At 58.2% G+C, this 21,306-nt stretch overlaps 1 protein-coding gene across 1 annotated transcript; it reads right to left on the bottom strand.

The window, feature by feature from the left end:
* Positions 1-5,534: 5,534 nt before the first annotated feature.
* On the bottom strand, positions 5,535-12,256 carry CBX6 (chromobox 6). The gene is made up of 5 exons (XM_036457401.2): positions 11,870-12,256; positions 11,637-11,680; positions 11,409-11,474; positions 11,228-11,294; positions 5,535-8,192 (listed from the first exon to the last, which is right to left on the bottom strand). Exons 1-5 carry the CDS (start codon positions 11,936-11,938, stop codon positions 7,200-7,202), a joined length of 1,239 nt encoding a protein of 412 aa, XP_036313294.1. The 5' UTR covers positions 11,939-12,256; the 3' UTR covers positions 5,535-7,199.
* Positions 12,257-21,306: the final 9,050 nt, after the last annotated feature.

The raw sequence follows: 21,306 nt of genomic DNA, 5'->3' as shown, positions 1-21,306 counted from the left end.
GGAGGCCGGCGGCTGCCATTTAAACGGTGGCTCAGGTCTTTGTCATCCTTTGGAAAAGGCAGGAGAAACGGGCCTTTTGTTCTATTGAAGGTCACCCCCCTTGGAGGGACCGGAGGGAGATCTGTTCCCTTCGAGCTCCCGCTCTGATGTGCTGGGCGCCTCCGGGTGGCCGTCCATCGGCGTGTTCACATCCCTCCGGAGGCTTCAGAGGCTGGGGGGGGAGCGAGGTGCAGGGGAAAGAGGGGCCTGGGCTGCTGGAGGGTCTGCTCTTCAGTTATCCTTTTGTTTTTTGGGTTTTTAACTTAATTCTACACGATCCACAATACCAATGTCTTTTTAAAAAATATATATTTTATTGATTTTTTTTTTTTTTTACAGAGAGGAAGGGAGAGGGATAGAGAGCTAGGAACATCAATGAGAGAGAAACATCCATCAGCTCCTCCTGCACACGTCTTGCCGGGGATGTGCACGCCACCGAGGTACATGCCTTTGACTGGAATCGAACCCAGGACCCTTGAGTCTGCAGGCCGACGCTCTATCCACTGAGCCAAGCCAGTCAGGGTGATGCCAACTTCTTGAAATTTATTGGGACTTGCGTTTTGTCCTTCCACGTGACGTACATGATAAGTTTTGGACATCACCATGTGCTGGAGAATAACGAGACGGGGCAGGATGCTATAGATACTGTTCGTGGCTCAGCTGTTTGTGCCTTGAGGGTTTATGTTTTGGAATTTTAGACTGCGAGCTCATGCTTCCAAGAGTTTTATCGGTGAGAATCTCCTGTGGCCTTGACGGTGGGGCTGTCCCTCCAGAGAGACTTGCATTTGGTTCTGCCACATGCTCTATGGGTGCCTTTTTAAAAATATATATATATTTTATTGATTTTTTACAGAGAGGAAGGGAGAGGGATAGAGAATTAGAAACATCGATGAGAGAGAATCATTGATCAGCTGCCTCTTGCCCATCCCCTATATCGATTGTGTTACATCTGGAAATCTGACCATCACTCATGAGCATCTTTTTTTATTTTTATTTAAAGATATATTTTATTGATTTTTCACAGAGAGGAAGGGAGAGGGAATAGAGAGCTAGAAACATTGATGACAGAGAAACATTGACCAGCTGCCTCCTGCACACCCCCCAACGGGGATGTGCCCACAACCAAGGCACTTGCCCTTGGCCGGAATCGAACCTGGCCGACGCTCTACCCACTGAGCCACACTGGTTTCGGCATGTGGGTGCCTTTTATATTAATTTCCTGATTTGGGAGTCCTAAGACCATGTAGTTAATGAAAATTCAAACCTGAAACCTGTGTCAGGGTTTACACTTTCCTAAACGAGACTCTTCAGCTTTCCAACGGAGCTGAGAAATGACTGACAGCTTCTCCCTCTTTTTGTAAAAGGGCCATTTCCCATCGTTTGCTCTTTCAACGAGGACACGGGTTCCCCTTTATTCAGTGTCTTGGTTCCGAATCTCCTCTGGCAAGGGCCCAGGCCTGGTCTCCCACCCTGCAGAGGCATAAGAGCCGAACTCCTGGCCCTGGGGTCCGCAGAGACCACAGCACCCACGCTTGTCCCGGCGCTACCCCCACCCCACCCCCTCCCCCATTCCCACCCCACCCCCACCCCCCTCTCCCCCTCCCCATTCCCACCCCTCACCCCACTCCCTATCCACCCCTATTTCCACCCCCCTCCCCATCCCCATTCCACCACACCCCTACCCATCCCCATTCCCACTCCCCATTCCCACCCCCACCCCCACCCCCCTCCCCATTCCCACCCCAACCCCACCCCCACCCCACCCCCTCCCCTATTCCCACCCCATCCCCACCCCACCCCCTCCCCCATCCCCATCCCCTCCCCCATCCCCACCCCCACCACACCCCCTACCCCCACCCCCATCCCCATCCTCACCCCACCCCCACCCAGCCGGCATCAGCCTCTGGTGTCACTGGGTGTGGCCTCCCTGGGTGCTGGGTGCCGGGTGTCTGTCCTGTCTGGGAGCTCAGTGGTGTTGGGAGAGTCTGCCATCGTTTACCCCGTGTCCGAACCCGGCTCCACTCCTGCCTCCGAGACACCTCGGGCAGGTGAGCGGCCACCGTGCCCTTCTGACAGCAGCCAGGCCTCTTCCCCCTGCACCTCTCCCTCCCCAGCTTCTGAGTCTCCGGAACAATGGGCTTCCAGGAGGGATGTGAACACAATGGCTGGCGGACACAGGGAGGTGCCCAGCACACCAGGGCAGAAGCTCGACGGGAACAGATCTCCCGCCGGTGCCTCCTCAGGGGAGGTGACCTTCTGACACGGCTCCTACTCCGGCCTCACTGCTGCGGAGGGAGGAGCGGCCAGATGCTCCGCCTCAGAAGCCCCCAGTGAGGGTGTGGAGGACGCCGCCGGGCAGGGGGGCCGGGGGGGGGGGGGGCCGGGGAGGCAGGGGGCGGGGACCGGGGCAGGCGCCATAGGAGGGCTGGCCCTGACCTCACGGTGGGACTCAGCCCCTCGCCGCCTTCCCACCCGCCGGCTGGATCTCGGGCCTGAGTCCAGGACCAGTTGCAGACACGGGGCAGGGAGGGACCACAGGGCGGGGAGGGACACCCGAGAGCGCCTGGGGCAGGGAGGGGCAGGCACCCCGAGCGGCTGCCAGGCTGAGGGGGGCAGGACCTGAGGTGGGGGCTCTGAGGTTGAGGCAGGGCGGGTGCAGGAGGCTGGAGCTGGCAGACGAGGCTGAGGCAGGAGGGCGGGAGGGGAGAGATGGGGAAGCCAGAAGGGGGATGGTGGTGAGGGGGCACTGGACAGGACACCCAATCAAGGCCTGGCAAGCGGCTAGAGGGGCAGTCCTGGCAGAGCGCAGGCCTGGTGCTGCCTGTAAAGCAGGGGCACCTGCAGAGAAAGGGCTCCTCCAATTAGAGGCACACGAGGGCCGGAGACAGTCTCTCCCAGCCTCCTCGTTAGCGAAGCATCGTGCCAGCTGGAGCCGCTCCGGGCAGCCATGCCCCACGCTGGGTGCTCCCCGGGCTCTCGGGCGATAAGCTGGCCAGGGACCCAGCCCACAGCCCCTGTGGGTGATGCGATTCCAATGGGGGCAGGCCATGGCGGACCCTCCCCGTGCGGGCCTTGTTGGCATTCTCCAGGACCTGTCCGAGAAACGAGACAGACACCCCCGGGCCTCAGCTGGAATGTGACAATTTATTTGGGGAGCGAGAAGCTTTCCCCCCTTCCTGGCATCGATACAATATCAAAGAGCAGCAGAACAAAACGTACAAGACGAGTATCAGCACGACCCCCCCTCCCCGACCCAGAAACAACCGAATCCGAACAGAACCAAGCCCCACCCGAACCAGGCTGCCTTCTCCCGCAGCCTCGGGGCGGGGGCGGGGGCCGGGACCCCTCTCGCAGGGCCTGCTCCTCTCTAACCGCTGAGGCAAAGTTTAGCCAGCTGGGAGCTGGATGGTTGAACCACAGACAAAGGCAACAACACTTCATTTTTAAAACGAGAGAGAAGAGTGCCCTCCCCAAATATAGAGCTATATACGTATACTTTATATATATAGAATTCATCCGTGCACAACTCCTTAAATGAGCTTTTCAAAAATTAAAAAAAAAAATTAAAAGATACATTTCTTTAGGCCTTTGCGTTCTTAAATTAAAACCAAAGGTCTCCATCTCCGCTCTGGCCAAAGCCGGGGCGGCCCCAGGACCCTTCCTTCTCGCTGGCCTCTGGTGAGGGTCCCCCATTGCACCGTCACCCCCTTTGCCCGGCGGGAGCATTGCACACAGTAGGGGCACTCAGTGGAGTGAGGCGCTGACTCCTTGGGGGGTGGGGTTCTCAGTCCCCATCCAGCTGCCCCATCTGGCATCCTGGTGACTGCCAGCAAGCTGGGGCAGGCTGGGAACCTCCTGCAGTTTGAGGCCGTGATTCTGGGCTTTCTGAATCTGAGAGGAGATGCAGATAAAAAACAAAAACCTTTAAACACTTTCTTTAAAAGTGATTCCTAAACCATAGGAGCCCCCAGGGCCGCCGTGGGCTAGTGCATCGCGGGGCTGACAGGGGCTCCGCTCCGGGGGCCAAGTGCAAAACCAATCAATCCCTAAGCCACGATGCCCCGAGGGCGGGAGACAGGGTGCTCGCCTGGTTCCGGGCCGGAAGGCTGACGGCGGCCCACCCGCTCCTGCCCGAGCTAACGCTTTCTGCTCTGGACAACCCTCACGCAGGACCCTGGCTCAGGGGCAGCCTGCTGGCTCTGCGGCAGCTCCAGGGCCCAGCAAGTAAAGGGGCTTTACAAATGCCAGAGGCATCTCTGCCTCTAGGAGCCGTTTCCATAAACGGGGTGATCCCTCCAACCCGGCCCAGCGCACAGCGAGGCTGGGAGCTTGATCCTCCTCTCCAGAGCAGAAAAAGGATGGAACTCATGTGACCCTGACCCCTTGTAGGGTGAGAAAAGGGGCTGCGAGAGACAACCTCAACCACCCCTCACCTAATCCTCAGCTGCTGCCTGGCCACCAGCAGCGCCCCACAGAGGCCTGGCTCCCACACACCCATTTCACAGATGGGCAAATGAGGGTCAGAGGGGAGCACAGGATGGTCCCAACTTCCCATCTCAAACCGGAGACACCAGACCTCACCCGTTTCCTATGACATGGGGGTGGGAAGGGGTGGCATTAGGGGACATCTCACATGTAAAAATAAAGCAAACCAGGCTGCCACCTCTGCTTGGTAATCAGGCAAGTGGGAAGGCAGCAAGGGGGGAGGGCCCTGGGGGCTGAGCCGTGCGGGAGTGGGTGCTTTCGGGCCGGCTCCCACCACCTGGGAGAGGAAAGGGCCGTTTGCTCGTGATGCCGCCCACACAGGCCACCAGGGAGCCGTCATCCAGAGCAGCTGCATGCGTGCCTCTGCCAGGAGAGGGGCCAGGCAGCAACCGTCACCAGTGGACAGAGAAGGGGTACGCATTCTCTTCTCTCCATGGTAACCCAACCCCTGAGGGGCACCACCTACGTCACCCGTCGTGCTCAGCTCCCGTCTCCCTGAAGCGTATCCTCTCCCTGGCCAGGGAAGTGCAGGGGGGCCTGGTCTTTGGGTGATGGGGAGACGTCCCCATGGGGGGGGGGGTGGTAGGGACCAGATGGCCCAACAAGTGAAGGACAGAGGAGAGCAAGCAACCCTATTCACCAGCCTTCACCAACGCTGTCCTGGCATAGCCTGCCCACTCCCCACATCTCAGCTCCATGTGCTGGGCCCCTGCAGCTTAGAACCAGCCGTCACCCTTTCCCTGGAGGGTCAGGCCGGGGTGGAGGGCTCACTCTGCCCCACCTCGAAGGCAGGCGGTGGCCACGGCCGCCCTCCGTTCCTGCCCTCCATTGCCACTCACCTGTGCAATCACTGCGTTACCAGTTTTCCTTAAATATCTTTGTCCCCTCCCTCCCCATCCCCATAGGAATCCCACAATATTTTTTTCTATTTCTTTTTTTTCCTCTTTTTTGTTTTTTGCAAAACTAATTCTTTCACTTTCCCGTCATAAAATCACCTCTGAAAACACAACTTCTTTACAAAAAGTCACGAATGACAGACTCTCAGGAAAACACATTTCTATGGTCTCGGAGACACCTGGAACTGACGCCAGGTGGTTGCTCACCTGGGGTGAGGGGTCGGGGGTCACCTCCGAGGACAGAGGAGAAACCAGCCCTTATTTGGGGGGCAGCCCATTGGCACTTGGACAGCCATGGAGCCAACACCAAGGGCCGGTGGGAGGGTCCGGGAGTGCCAGCCCCCCAAACCCTCCGAGGCCCTCGCTCTGCACCCTGGGGTGGGGGGCCAGAGGCCTGGTTGCAGCCCCTGGTGGGGGATGCGAGTCCTCCCACACTTCCTGTTCCCCAATCAGATTCCCTTTCTGCCTCCTGCTCCGAGTGGACCCTGTCACCCATGTACCAGGGCTACACCGAGCCCTGGCAGGACCCAGGGCTGCTCCTCATGCCAACCTGGCAGCCAGTGGCCCAGGCTGCCTCCCCAGCGCACCAGACCCCGGCCCCTCTTCGCGCCCCCCCTCGGCCTGCCTGTCCTCCCAGGTCTGGACTGGAACGGGGCTTTGGTCTCTGCCGCTGGCACGGATGCCTCAGCTCCTGGCAGCAGAGGGAGCGCTGAGACAGCCTCCGCAGTCAGAAGCAGGCGAGGGGGGCGAGGAGCTGGAGCCCCGGAGCTCAGAGCCCGGCTTCCCCCTCCCCACAGCACCCAGGAGGAAGGGACGCTCGGACGGTCTCCCTTCACCGCCTCAGGCCCCCCCCCACCCCACCCCCCCGTGCCGTGTGCGCAGCCAGAGGCTCCGGTCAGGCTGCACGCCCAGCACACGGGCCAGGGGGTAGGCCTGGGGGCCCCACAGGCCCAGCCAACGGCAGGGGAAGGTCCAGGCCTCGGGCGGCCCCGTCCTGAGGAACCCTGGGGTGCCGCCCGTAAGCTGGACCAGGGCCGGTGCACACACGGCAGCACACGCACAGCAAGTGGCTGCACACGCACACACACAGGGCTGGAAGTGTCCGCGGCAGGTTCCGGAAGCACCTTTGGTCGTGAACTGAGGGGCCCTTAGCTGCTGGGAGCCCGACAGGTGAAGTCCTGCCAGCTCCCACCTGCCAGTCAGGGGTTAGAGAGGGGGGTGGGGCCGAAAGGAGTGCTCGAGTCTCCTCCAGAAGTGGGCAGACCCGTGCTCTGGGCACCGCCACCCTCACTGGGCTCCTCAACCTGGCTGGGCTCTGCCATCCCTGCCCTTCTGCCCTGGCACCCGGAGGAAGGAAAGGAAGGGTGCCCATGCTGGGAGGGGTCTCCTAAGGCCCCTCGGCTGCCGGGTAGCACCGAGAAATCAGATGCCGTGCGTGCGCGAGCTGGAAGCAAGCTGGGGAGACAGGGCAGGGCTGGAGGCGGCAGCTGAACCCCAGGTTCTGGGACTCCCTAGGAGTCGCCCAGTGGGCCTCCCGTGCATGGCGAGAGAGGGTGCCGAATGACAAGAGGACTTGCCAGTGCCTCTGCCCAACTCCAGCCCTAATCTGGTCCAGGTCGGACCCCCACTGGGCTGGAGGGGTTCCCACTGCCCATCCCATCCCGGGGTAACACTGAGCCACTGGAAAGAAGCAAAGCACAGGCAGGTGTCTGAGGGGGTGGGAGAAAGCGCGACCTTCGGCAGGAGGCCCCCCCAAAGCCTCCTCCTGGCTGGAGCCCCTCACTTGCTCAGCCCGCCGCTGCCGCCCCCACCGGCAGAGCCTGCCACCCCGGCAGCCACCTTCTCGAAATCCTCGGGGTTGCAGAACTCCTTGATGGTGACGGTCAGGAGGTTGCTAGTGACGTCGGTGACGACCACGTTGGAGCAGGGCGACATCTCGGGGCGCCAGTCCCCGGCCTCCGGCTCGGCGGCGCCCGCGGGCTCGGGGGCGGGGGGCGGCTCCTGGCCCGCGGACGGAGGGGCGCTGGGGGGTGCCCGCTTGCCGGCGGCCGCCGCCTCGGGAGAGATGGACAGGTCGAGCACCTCGGGCTCCTGCCAGTCGGGGGCAGATGGGCTCATGGTCTCGAGGAGCAGTTTGGGGGGCGCGTCGTCGGGGTCGGAGGAGGACTGTGGTGCGGGCGAGGGGCAGCCGGAGGAGCTGGAGCTGCGGGCATCGTAGGAGGCGGCGGGGGCCGCCAGGGGCAGCCCCGGGGCGGGGGCGGCCGGGTCGGCCTTGCCGGGCGGGGCGGGCAGGGCGCCGGGCGCGGGCGGCTTGTACAGCGCCAGGGCGCCCAGCTTCATGTGGCGGATCTGCGTGCGCAGGATGCTCTCACTGAACTTCTTGCTCTTGCCGATGACGCGGTTCCGGGAGGGGACCTTGGGGCGGGCCAGGTTGCCGGCCCCCTGCCCGGCGCCCCCCGCACCGGCGCCCTTGTCGATGACCTTCAGGTTCAGGATGATGCGGTTCCGCTTGGGCTCCCGCGGCTTCACCTTGCGGTTGATGATGCGCACGGTCTCGGAGAAGGGCGAGATGGGCGGGCGCAGGCCCGGGCTGCCGCCCTGGGGGTCGGGGCGGGCCAGCGGCCGGCGGGACATGCGGTGGCAGCGGCGGATGTCCTTCTTGAGCCGGTGCACGGCGGCGCTGGAGTGCAGCTTGGGCGAGGAGGCGCTGGCGCTCGGCTTGACGGGGAAGTGCACATCGCTGATGCGGAGGGCCTCGGCCTGGGCCCGCGCCTGTGGGTACAGGGCGGGTGGTGCGGGCTCAGCCCGAGTAGGGGCGCCCTGGTCCTGAGTCTGACTGGGCCCGGTGGTTGCAGCGGCCCCAGAGGCTGCTGAAGGGGCGCTGAGACAGTGGAGGCAGAGTGGCCAAGGGACTGAGCAATGGCTGCAGAGAGGGTGGAGGTGGCTGACTGGTCTGCATCCTACAGGCACCTACTTCCTGGTGGGGCAGGGGGCTCTTTCAGGGGTACACCCCAGCTCCAGTGGGACAGGGACTTTGGGGGTAACTGCATTCACCTGGGTGGGGGATGGTGATGGCCAAGAAAAGGCCACATTTCCATAGTCTGAGCTCCCTGGGAGCGGGATCTGTGGTCTGGGGTCCCTTCACCCCACCCCATACCACCACTGGATGCTTAACCAGTACCTGGAGGTAGCTGCACCGCCCTTACACAGACTAGGTCGTATCTGACCACAACCCCCAGAACAGGTGTTTTCTGACTCACTTGCTGAGTAAGTAAAGATGCTTTTCATTGAAATGTGGGCGTACACTTTAATGCCAGGCCCTCCCAGCATAGCCGCTTTCAGCCTCTAGGTGGCAGCCCGCGGAGCCTGGCCTGCCCTGCCAGGGCTCCCAGCAGTTTGCTCCCAGGCGGTACCTGGTTCCCTTCCAGCCTTTCCCAAAGGCAGGGGAAGGCAGGTAGGGCCTTTTGCAGGTTCAACCCCGCTGGCGCTTGGGGGACCCTGGTTCTGGCTGCTCCCCCAGGGCGGGGTGGTTCCCTCTGATGGCCTGGGCCCTTGGTCCTCTGTAACAATGGTTCTCAGAGTCCAGCAGGGATGGACAGCCCCTGGGGAGCGGCCAAGGGTGTGGGCAAACATCGGCTCCAGGATGAACTCCCAGCTCAGGGGGTCCCCGGGTCTCTTTCCCTATCTGTGCAGTCAGAGCAGGGCCCACCACCGCGGCTCCTGTGGCCATCACTTGTTACCTGCTTAGCACAGTGTGTGGCATGCAGCTAGCAATCAATACCAACTTATCTATGCTGATGGGCAGCAAGGTTTTTCTAAGGTATGGTGCCTAAACTTTCTGCGAGAAACGTTTCTTTCCTTTAATTCCTAAATACAGGATGGGGCAAAAGTGGGCTTAGAGTTGTGACTAATATGAAAATTTATTTCTGTATTATTTTCCATATGAACAACTATAAATCTACTTTTGCCCCACCAAGTACAATTTTCTTTTTTAAAAATGGCAACCACAGCCGACGGCCCGGGTTGATAGTATTCTGACCCGGTGACAGGCATGGCTCGGAGGAGCCCCCTCGCCTGTTTTTTAAGTGTAAACGGGGATAATGTGATCTATTTCCCGGCTCCTGTTCCCTTCAAAATAGTTCCCAGCGGAAGGTGCAGGCTTACTGTGCACATTGCCCCTCGGTGACTCACAGGGCATTGGGTTCAGATCAAGCTGATCTCTCCCACCCAGGCAAGGCCTTCTCACTTGCTTCTGCACCCCGTCCCTTCATGGTTTCCCGCGTGTGCTTCCCACCTTGTCCCTTCCTCGATGTGTACTCTCTGAAGGACAGGGTGAAGGGAAGGACAGGGTGAAGTTATGAAGTTGGGTGATGGGATCTCAGGTAAGTCAATTCCCCTGCGTGGGCCTTGACTTTCTCATCTGTGAAATGGAGATAATACTCCCCACTTCATAGAGTGTTGAGAGAATAATCCATATGGGGACTCAGCATTGCACTAGGCCCATAGCCAGCTCAGGAACTAAAACTATTAAAAAAAAAAAAAAAAAGGCATTTTGTGAATAAAAATTTTAGTCATTACTCGCTTCGCCGCTAGAGGGTGCTCCAGCAGCGCTGAGGGCGTCATACCAGCCCTTTAGCTGCTCTGCACAATTGCTCCTAAGAAGCATCAAGGGTTAAGGCTGCTTCATGGACCCCCTGAGACATGTGTAGATCAGGGCCCAGGGTTACAGGAACATGTCATGCTGGAAACCAACATTTCCTTCACTTCTGCTTTAACCCCAAAGCAAGTCCCCAAACAAGTCCTACTGGGTGGGGAGGTGAGGCTGGAGGCGCCCACCCAACTCGGGCTGGGCTGGGAGCCTTTCGGATGGATGGGCGATTCTGAGCTTCTGCACCCCGCACAGCCTCTTCTCTGCAGAGTCCTCACTGCCCTCTCTGTACCAATCGCCACGAAGGCGCAGGCTGTCGGGGTGGGAAGGGGCCCTGGGACAAGCTTGGCGCTAACACGGAGACCGTCACTTACAGCCTTGCCTGGTGCCATCTTGCCTTCCCCTTTCCAGACTCTGTTCTTTCTCACCAACAAAATGACATAAAATAAAATATCCCCGAACTAAGATGCCTTCCTCGGGAGCTAGGTCTCCCTCCCCTGCCAAGGCTTAAGGGCTCTGCTTGCCCTGCCCTCCTCTCAGTCCTCATTAGGGCCTCTGGAAACAGCCAGAGGCAGGAAGGAACTGAGGCTCAGGGCCCCGGAGCCAGCGGTCCGCCCTGGGTGATGAACTCAAAGTGAAGTGCCTTGAGGTCAAATTCAAGCGGAATCCCTCCGTGAGGGAGGAGGGAAGGCATGCAGAACAAATCCTGGGAGCGAGGGAAGCTGGGGCCAGGTGGCCTCTCCCTGCTCCCTGCCATGAGGCAGCCCACATCCATTCCCCCCCTGGGGTCTCATTCCAGGCGGATCACAACGAGATGGCTCAGGGCTGGGGAAGAGGAGGGCTTCCAGGTGCAGAAGCCACCTCCCTGCCACCCCCTTCCCGGCGCCCTGCTGGCCTCCCCAAACCTGATGTTGCCAGCGAGGATGACCCCCCTCGGGGCTCCCCACTTCCACACTCTCTCGCTGAAGCCAGAGAAGGCCGGGCTGCTGCCAGGGGCTCACAGCCACCCCCCTGCCCGGCTGGGGCCGCCTGGAGAGGCCCGCCCGCCTGGCGGCCGCCGACCCCTCCCTCCCTCCCCGCCTCCCCCCCTCGCAGGCCCCGCGCTGCGCCGCCGGCGCTGGAGGCCCGAGCAGGGGCCGCTGGGGCCGGGCCAGGTTACCTTCAGGAGGAAAGTTTTGGGCTTGGGTCCCCTCTTCTTGGGCCCGTACAGCTCACGCTCCCTCTCCCTGCGGCGGGGAAACGCGGAAGGTTAAGAAAGAGCCCCTTCCCCGGGCCCCCGCGGCGCTGCCCGCCCGCGCGGCTCCCCGCGCCCCCGCCGGCCTCCGGCCTCCCGAACTCACTTCTGCTCGAAGGCGGCGATGAGCCTCGCGTCCAGGATGTTCTCCTCGGGCTCCCAGGTGCTGTACCTGCCGGGCGCACAGGCGGGGCGTGCCCATGGGGACCGAGGCCGCGGCACCGGCCAGGGCGCAAACGTGGGCGCCGCCCCCGCCCCCCGCCCGTCCCCCCGGAAAAAAGGCCCGGCGCCCCCGGCCTCCCCTCCCCCGGCCCCCGCACCCCGCGGCACTCACTTGATGGCCCACCCCTTCCATTTCACCAGGTACTCGATGCGCCCCTGAAAAACAGAGGGGGGGGGGTAAGGAAAAAGGGGGGAGTGGGGGTGGGGAGGATGCGGGCACCCGCGGAGGCGCCGGCGTGGGGGTGGGCGCGGAGCCCGGGCGAGCGGGGCCGCAGCGCCGCGAGGCCCCCGCGGGCCGGCCAGCGGCGGGGGGACGCGGCGTCCCGCCCCGGGGAGGCGGCTCACCTTCCTGATCCGCCGCTTGATGATGGATTCGGCCGCGAAGACCCGCTCGCCCACGGCAGACAGCTCCATCTTGCTCCGCGGCGGCGCCCACAGCCCATAATACTCCCGGCTCCCGCGGCCGGTGCGGCACCGCTCGCTCGCGCACGCGCCGCAGCAGCGCTCAGGCCCCGGCGCGCGCCCGCGCTCCAGCTGCGCGCCGTCACGTGACCGCTCGCCGGGGGCGGGCGCGCCGTTGCCAGGACGTCCCCCTCCCCCGGGGCCGTTGCTATGGAAAGTGGGAGCACGCGGGGCGGGGGCGCGCGCCGGCTCTTAAAGGGGCCTCGCCGGCCGGCGGGGAGCCCCGGCGCAGAGGGAGGCGGGCGGATGCTGGCTGGGCTCGTGGGGAGCTGGGCTTTGGCAGTCTTTGCATCCCCCACTCCCCTCGCCATCTTCCCGGCCCCGGGGAGCTGACAACGCCTCCCTCCTCTGGACCCTACTCCCCCCGATGCAGGTCTCCGCGGGCCCCGAACAAACGGAGGCGGGCGGCCGAGGCTGCAGCCGCGGCGCATCCTCCCGGCACCGGTTTGCAAACGGTTAAATGTGATGCAGCAGAAATGCAGTTGCTGCTGCCGTGCCAGGCCCTGCGGGGTTTTCTTTAAAACATTGCCGTCCCCCTCACACACACACACACACACACACACACACACACACACACGCGCGCGCACACCTTATCCATTATGTATGCGTCCGTGGGAGTGTGGTTTTGTAAACGGCCCCGGTGAATTAAAACAAACACGCCGCTGCAGGGAAGGGGCGGGGCGGGTGGACCAGGCCCAGGCGGCCGGGTGGTCCTGGGCCTCGTCCGCCGCAGGCCCAGGTCCCCGGCGGCACCTGCCTCGCCCGTCCGGCCGGCGGAGACCGCGGGAGGGCGATGCGGCGCCCGGGGAGGGGCAGAGAGGGCTCCCACCCTCCACACGGAGCCCCACGCAGGCCATCCTCGGAAGGTTCGGTAGAAAGCACCCTGCTGACCATGTCTCCGTGCCTCCTGATGCCCAGGCCCCGGGCCACGCCATTCTCCCGCCTCCCGCAGTTTTCCTACCGAGCCCGCCGGGACTCAGGGGACCCAGCTTCCCACGGCGGGGGGGGGGGGGGGGGGGCAGAGAGACCTGGGTGCCCGGAAGGGGACTCGGAGTAGCCCCGCCACGCAAACGCTCCGTTTCTTTTATTTTGAATGATTTAAACTTTATTACATCAGCAGTCTTGTTCTTTGTAAATTAAATTAAAATAAGAAAAATAAAAACCAGCTGTCGCTAATCTCCGTCAAAATGTGTTCCCATCTTCCTGCATCTTCTTCTGGCCTCTGTTCTATGCCCGCGCGCGCGCGCGCGCGCGCACACACACACACACACACACACACACACACGTATATGTTTGACTTCGTTCTTTTTAACAAAACCACCCTGTCTGGCATCTGCTTCCCTCCCTCAATGTTATCTCTAAATGCAGATGTCACCGTTGCCTCGGTGGCTGAGAGGGGGCTGAGGTGGAGGTGGGAGGGATGAGGAAGTGGTGAGGATCAGGGCTGCCTCTGGCTGCCATTGCTTGTTTATCAGAGAAGATGGTTTTTACATTTCTGTGATGCAACCCCAGTTCTTATGATTTTTCAAATCAGCCATGTTAAAATGTCCGCTTCTCGTCCCTGCATCTCTGTGGATGTGTCCGATTATCACCTTGGAAGAGATTACCCTCCCCCCTGAATATCAACAGGGTGTGGATCGTGCGGTCCCATTTTGTTCAAAAGAACGAAGTTAAATATATACGTGTGTTTAGGCGGGCATAGAACAGAGGCCAGAAGAAGAGTCGTGAAATAGCTGTTTGCTGGGCAGCTTCATGTGGGCTCGGGTGTAAGATCAGAGCTGCCCTCCTGGGGGTTGGAGGGGGAGTGGTCAGATGAGCTGTGTAGGGGTGTGTGTGTGTGTAGCTGTGTGTGTAGCTGTGTGTGTGTAGCTGTGTGTGTGTGTATAGCGTGTGTAGCTGTGTGTGTAGCTCTGTGTGTGTGTGTGTAGCTGTGTGTGTGTGTAGCTGTGTGTGTGTGTGTGTGTGTAGCTGTGTGTGTGTATAGCGTGTGTATGTGTGTAGCTGTGTGTGTTAGCTGTGTGTGTGTGTAGCTTTGTGTAGCTGTGTGTGTAGCTGTGTGTGTGTGTGTGTGTAGCTGTGTGTGTGTAGCTGTGTGTGTGTAGCTGTGTGTGTGTGTATAGCGTGTGTAGCTCTGTGTGTAGCTCTGTGTGTGTGTGTGTAGCTGTGTGTGTGTGTAGCTGTGTGTGTGTGTGTGTAGCTGTGTGTGTGTGTGTTTTCAGGCTTGGGGGGGGTGGAGACAGGCAGCTGAATGAAGTGGATGAGCATTAATCCACTCGGCAGTTCATTCAGCGGCGTCTGTGAGCCCCTGTGAAGGCTCTGTGCTACGTCTTCGGAAACAGAGGGGCCCGGGCTTGAGGTCCTGGTGCTGGAATAAAGGTGCATTAATTCCCTACGACGACCGTAACACATCGCCACACATTCAGGGGCTTATCACAGCACAAACGTGCCACCTTCCAGAGGTCCCACGTCAGTGTCCCTGTGCTCACGTCAAGCTGCCCGAGGGCTGGGTCCTTCCGGAAGCTCTAAGGCAGCAGTTCTCAACCTTCCTAACGCCGTGGCCCTTTAATCCAGTTCCTCGTGTGGAGGTGACCCCAACCATAACCTTATTTTCCTTGCTACTTCATAACTGCAATTTTACTACTGTTAGTGAATCGTAATGTAAATGTCTGTGTTTTCCGATGGTCTTAGGCGACCCTGCTAGCGGTTCTCAACCTGTGGGTCCCAACTAAGTAGAGCCTAAGACCATCGGAAAACACAGATGTCTACATTATGATTCGTTAACAGCAAAATTACAGTTATGAAGTAGCAACGAAAATAATGTTATGGTTGGGAGTCACCACAATGTGAGGAACTGTATTAAAGGGTCGCGGCATCAGGAAGGTTGAGAACCGCTGCTCTAGGAGAACCTGCTCCTTGCCTCACCCAGCCTCTAAGCTGCAGGCACTCCTGGGCACGTGGCTGCAGCTCTCCCGTCCTTCTGCCGCCCCTGACAGACCTCCTGTGTGTGTGTTACAGGCTGTTTCATTAGGGAAGTCGAAATCCATCGCCTAGCTGGTCTTCCTCTTTTCCTGCTGCCTTCTATTTTTTTCCAGCATGATTATTCTTTCCAAAGAACCCTGCTTCTCAGGATGTGCCCGAAATAGGAGAGCTTCCGTCCTGCCATTTTTGCCTCCAGCGATGGTTCAGGCTTCATTTGCTCTGCAGTCCACTTGTTTGTCTTCTGGTGATCAAGGGTATCTGTAGAGCTCTTCTCCAGCAGCACGTTTCACATGCATCTCCTTGTTTCCATCAGCCTTCTTCACTGTGATATGGAAGTGTATGTGTGTATGCATATGTCCCCTGCAGCTCACAGCTAAAGAGAGGTAGACATACGCACACAGTATATATCTACATGTTTTTCTTCCACTAAAACTCTGGTTTAATTGTAGAAATGGAAAGTGGGTTGGTCAGCCCAGCCGGTGTGGCTCAGAGTGTTGACCCATGAACCAGGAGGCCAGGGTTTGATTCCCAGTCAAGGCACATGCCCGGGTTGTGGGCCCAATCCCCAGTGGAGGGTGTGCAGGAGGCAGCTAATGGATGTGTCTCTCTCATCATTGATATTTCTCTTTCTACTTCTCCCTTCCTCTCTCTGAAGTCAATAAAAATATATTTTTAAAAACAAGAAAAAGAAAGGCACAATTCCTTTTTTTTTTTTTTTTTTAAGAAAAAGCATTGGCCAAAAATAACACCCAACACTTTCATAGCACTCGTCATGTTTCTGAGTCTTCCAGGTGCTTTACAGACCACATTCACCAACGTAATCCTCAGAACAACCCTACAGGCGGCCCTATTATCCCCCTCCACTGCTGAGACACTGGGCTTCTACCCAAACATGGCAGACGCTGAGATGACCACACGTTCTCTGTCCATCGGACCCCCTTCGTCTCCTCCCGCTGCCCGGCGACACCCGCCATGTGATGTCATTGGACTTGGGAAGCTGTGGACGAGAAAGCTGAAGGCGTGCAGTCCGGTGACTGGAGTCCCAAAGACACAGACCAAGCGGTGCTCCTTCTGAACCGCCGTGCTCTGGAATCAGGCGCCCCCGAGGGAAGGCTGACTATTTTTAGAGGGAGGGCAGTAGAGTCTTTTGGAAATAGGCCCGAACAGGGTCATAATTGGGCAAGGGACATGGGCGCTCCGATTCTGGCCGAGGGATCTTTTGGAAAGGCCGTTCCACCAGGTCATTCCTCTGTGTAAGACTGCAACGCGGGAAGGAGCCGACGTGTCAGCAGGCGGCGGCGAAGTCCCCTCTCAAGTTCATCGATGTCTCTAGGAGGAAGCCCAAGCTCCTCTCCCGGGAGGAGGGCTTCCTCACCGTCTCACTCCCTTCCCGCAACCCTTTGCATAGGTTTTTATTGATTTCTGAGAGGAAGGGACGGGGCGAGAGAAAAACATCAATGAAAGAGAGAACCTTTGCTCGGCGGCCTCCTGCACGCCCCTCACCGGGGATGGAGCCCACAACCCGCGCCTGTGCTCTGACTGGGAATTGAATCATGACCTTCTGGTTCATAGGTCGATGCTCAAACGCTGAGCCACACGAGTCTCCCCCATCCCACCACTCCTTCCTTGGGTCTCATGGACATGCCTGCTGTTTCCTGAATGGTCCCTGCTTTTTTAAAAAATTTTTTATTAATATATTTTTTATTGATTTCTTACAGAGAGGAAGGGAGAGGGTTAGAGAGTTAGAAACATCAGTGAGAGAGAAATATCGATCAGCTGCCTCCAGCACACCCCCTACCGGGGATGTGCCTGCAACCAAGGTACATGCCCTTGACCGGAATCGAACCTGGGACCTTCCAGTCTGCAGGCTGACGCTCTATCCACTGAGCCAAACTGGTTTCGAGTGGTCCCTGCTTTTTCACACCCTTGCCCCTTTGGTTGCTCTGGGAAACACCTGCATGCATTTCAAATCTCAGCACTGGGATGTCCTTCTGCATGAAGCCATGCCTGGCGCCCCCGCAGGACCAACCAGCCTTTGCACCTGCTGCTCTCCTCCCAGATCAGGCGACTGACTCCCGTTTCCTGGTGCAGGTCTCAACTCAGATGTGGCTCCTCAAACGACCTGCCCTGACCCAGCTGAGCGCCCATCCACAAGTTATGGGCCCCCTGCGGTGTCTGCAGAGCTCAGGGACACGGAGCCGCTGGCTGGTCGCTGGCCTCGTCTCCTGTATCGGGAGCTCCCTGCAGGCAGGGCCTCCGGTGCCGCTCAGCTCCCTGCCACTGGGAGCCAATCAGCTAAGCCTTCCTGGGTGCCAGCGTGATTCCAGACGCTGGGGACACGGCAGAGAAAGACACCCCCACGGCAGAACGAAGACAGACCCCAGTCCTCAGGAAGCTCTGATTCTTATGAGGACGCAGACAGAGAATGAACACAAAACAAAACTATGATTTTCAGGCCGGATGCGTGTTACAGAAAGACTAACTAGGGTTTTAATAACCTGTGAATGGGCACTCAGCTAGGTCAGGGCAGGTCGTTTGAGGAGCCACATCTGAGTTGAGACCTGCACCAGGAAACGGGAGTCAGCCGCCTGATCTGGGAGGAGAGCAGCAGGTGCAAAGGCCCTGGGCGTGCTGGGCAGGTCTGAGGGAGATGGGGGGCTGGGATGGAGGGAGGGGAGCCGGAGGTCTGCCGGGAGGGCAGGGGCCATGTGCAGGGCCTCACAGGCCATGAAGGAGGGCGGGGGCTCTGTGCTCGGCCCAGAAACGAAGCTCTGGGCGAGAACTTGGTCCAGAGCCAAAGCAGTGGGATGGTGGCGAGGTCCTGAGTGCTGAGCGGTGGCCCCTTTTCAAGTCCGCCACGGCCAAACCTCATCCATGGATGCCCAGGAGGCAGAAAGCTGCAAAGAAGAGTGGAAAGAACCCGGCCAGTGTGGGTCAATGGTTGAGCATCAACCTATGAACCAGGAGGTTGCGGTTCGATTCCTGGTCAGGTGAGGGCATATTCCCGGGTTGCAGGCTCCATCCCCACTAGGGGGCATGTAGGAGGCAGCCAGTCGTTGATTCTGTCTCATCATGGATGTTTCTATCTCTCCCTTCCTCTCTGAAATCAATAAAAATATGTATTTTAAAAATGTGTTAAGATAGTAGGGGAACAAAGGGACATATGTAACACCCTCAAGAATAAAGTGTTTTTTGTTTGTTTGTTTGTTTGTTTGTTTTTAAGTTGAAAGAGCTGTGTCTAGAATCTCCACGCCTGGGCCCCTCTCACAGAGAGGTGAACAGGGAGGAGGAAGACACCCCCACGCTCTGCGAGTTAGTTTGGGCAAATGCTAAGCTTCTGTACAAAGACACCCCAAAACACAGTGACTGTTTGTCTCTGATACCCTCTGGCTATGGAGGCTGGTGGCCCCAGCGAGGCCGGCAGGACTGATGGCGGGGGCAAGGCCCGGGCTGGGAGCACTGCCTGCTGAGCGATCACAGATGAACCAGGGCCGGCTCTGGCTCCTGTGGGCCCCTGGGCCCCGAGCCCGCCCCCCCAGCGAATGTGAAACAGATGAGAAGACACGCAGAGTTCCCGGCTGTTTGCTTTCATCTCCCCGCAGAGCAGAGCCAGCTCTGTGCGAACTTGTCCCCTTCCGGCTCTTCCTGTTTTGCTGGGAAGCTTTTCTTCTTCTTTCCAAATACTTTTCAGTTGTTCAGGGAGGAGTGGAGAGTGTTGATTTCTCCAGTCTCCCTCTCTCTCTCTCTCTCTCTTTCTCTCTCTCTCTCTGTCTCTCTCTCTCTCTCTCAGTTGATTTTATAGAGAAAGGGAGAGGGAGAGAGAGACAGGAACACAAGGATGACAGAGAATCACTGATTCTGCCTCCTGCACGCCTCCTACTGAGGACTGAGCTTGCACCCGGGCCTGTGCCCTGACCCCTGGTTCATACACAGGTCAGTGCTCAGCCACTGAGCCACACTTTGCGGCTCGCCTGACTCTTTTCTGCGAGGACAGGTGAGGGCAACTGGCAGGTGGGTGTTGGGAGGCTGCATCGGAGGAAGGGTGAACCGTGACTAGTCCCCCTTTGGTTCCCTCTGTCAGGCCATGGGCCCCAGAGGGACAGAGCAGGCTGCTGCTGACTGTCTGCTCCCCCCAGCGTGGCCTTGGTCCCTGCTCCTGTCCACAGTGGGGGCCAGTGCGCCTGGCCTGCCCGGGGCCAGCTGTCCCTCTGAGAAGGAGACACTCTCACTGTCACATCACCTTCCTTTCCCTCCCCATCTCCTTCCTCTGCAGGGAGCCCCTTCAGGTGAGTGGGAGTAAAGACCCGCATCCTACGTGACCCAGCCGTTCTGGGATGGCTTTAAGACAGACACTTCCGGCCCAGCCAGTGTGGCTCAGTGGTTGACCATCCACCCATGAATCAGGAGGTCAGAATTCGATTCCCAGTAGTGGGGGTGGGTGCAGGAGGCAACCAATCGATGATTCTCTCATCATTGATGTCTCTCTCTCTCTCTCTCTCTCTCTCTCTCTCTCTCTCTCTCTCCTCTCCCCCCCCCCTCCTTTTGTGTGACAGCATGGATGGATCTGGAGAACATTTTGCTACGTGAAATAAACCAGTCAAAGAAAGACAAGTTCCATATAATTTCACTCATATGCGGAATTTAATGAACAAACTGAACTACCAAGCAAAACAGAGACAGACTCAAAGACAGAGAGCAGGCAGCTGACTGGGGGGTGGGAGGGAGGAGGGGATTGAGCAAAAAAGGAAAAGAGAAAAAGAACGCATGGACATGGACAGCGGTGTGGTGGTGCGGTAGCAGTGGCTGGAGGTGGAAGGGGACACAGAGGGGATAAACGGCGATGGGAAAAATAAAGTAAAATAAAACAAATAAATAAAGGGTATTTCCGGGATTGTGTGTGTGACTGCGCGTCCCCTCTCCCACGGCTCCACAGGGCTTTCCTCCAGGTGGACAGCCCTGCTCTCTGGCCCCGGGCCTCCCGGAGGTGCCGTGAGGGTTCCGCTGGAGAGAACCCATCCTGCTGTCTGTGCTCTGAGCCCCGGAGGAGCAGGGGTCCAGGGCAGCCCAGCCTCAGACTGTGGGGCCTGCGGGCACCCCACGGCCTCTCACGCGGAGACGGGACATCCCTCGGGCACACCGTGAGCCACAACGTCAGTCCCGTTTGTCCTCAGGGTCCCGTGTGACCCGCAGCCCGTGATGGGCACGTCGGGCAGGAGAGAGGTGACCCAGGCACTTCCCGTGTGAATTTAAAGGGGCCCTGCTGGGAATTTGTATGTTCTTGGCTCCACACACGCAGGACTACGAGGTGACAAGACTGTCTCAGATAACCTCAAACCCGTACACACAGAGACACATTAATGTGACTGGGTTTTGGTGCCCTTAAAAGTCATTTTTGTGTGTGTGTGTGTAGAAAAGACTATTCAGATGTTTGCTTAGGTTTTAATAATACCCAATTAACGGATGCATAAAAGTAAAATGCCTAGTTTATCCTAAAGCTCTTTACTGTCAGCTTAAATAACTGATTTTAATTCTAGGTCTAGGAAGTTTTAGCCAACACTTTTAAGTCGGCTTTGATTAATTTTGGTCTCATTTACCAATTTAAAGTCCTTTAAACATTTCATATTCCATTATCCATTCCATATAGATTTGCTTAATTTCCCAAGTATCATTGGCCGACAAGCCTTCTCAGGTACTTAAGCAATTCTTTTTTTTTTTTAAGTTGAAATATTGCCATTTTTTCTTTTGTTTTTTAATATATATTTTATTGATTTTTCTTACAGAGAGGAAGGGAGAGAGATAGAAACGTCGATGAGAGAGAAACATCGACCAGCTGCCTCTTGCACACCCCCTACCGGGGATGTGCCCACAACCAATGTACATGCCCTTGACTGGAATCGAACCTGGGACCTTTTAGACCGCAGACCGATGCTCTACCGCTGAACCAAACTGGTTTCGGCTTAAGCAATTCTTATAAACCAAACATATTTAGTTTACAAATATGGTGACTTTAAGCTTGATGAGCTGTGTTCTATGTATAAAAGAGGAAAGCCCTGGCTGTGTGGCTCAGTCGGTTGGGCATTATCCTGTGCACCGAAAGGTTGCTGGTTCAATTCCTGGTCAGGGTACATACCCTGGCTTTGGGCTTCATCCCCAGTAGGGGGCATGCGGAACCATGTTATGCTCTCACATCAATGTTTCTCTTTTTCTCTCCCTCTCCCTTTCTCTCTCTCTAAAAATCAATAACCCATTCTTTAAAATAAATAAACAAATAAATAAATAAAAGAAAATTGACCATCCCACCAAAAAAAGCAATCTTAGGTTAATGTTAAAGAGCTGGACTG

Source organism: Pipistrellus kuhlii, unplaced genomic scaffold, assembly GCF_014108245.1.
Source record: "Pipistrellus kuhlii isolate mPipKuh1 unplaced genomic scaffold, mPipKuh1.p scaffold_m20_p_3, whole genome shotgun sequence".
Classification (NCBI taxonomy): Eukaryota; Metazoa; Chordata; class Mammalia; order Chiroptera; family Vespertilionidae; genus Pipistrellus; species Pipistrellus kuhlii.
The sequence above is the reverse complement of the archived record's forward strand: the minus strand, read 5'-3'. Positions and strand labels throughout refer to the sequence as shown.

Excerpts from the sequence above, each read along its gene's own strand:
- CBX6 (XM_036457401.2), bottom strand. The coding sequence starts at position 11,938 with ATGGAGCTGTCTGCCGTGGGCGAGCGGGTCTTCGCGGCCGAATCCATC. Across the intron at positions 11,475-11,636 it reads TGGAAGGGGTGGGCCATCAA|GTACAGCACCTGGGAGCCCG; the intron begins GTGAGTGCCGCG and ends TGCGCCCGGCAG. Across the intron at positions 8,193-11,227 it reads CCAAAACTTTCCTCCTGAAG|GCGCGGGCCCAGGCCGAGGC; the intron begins GTAACCTGGCCC and ends CTGTACCCACAG.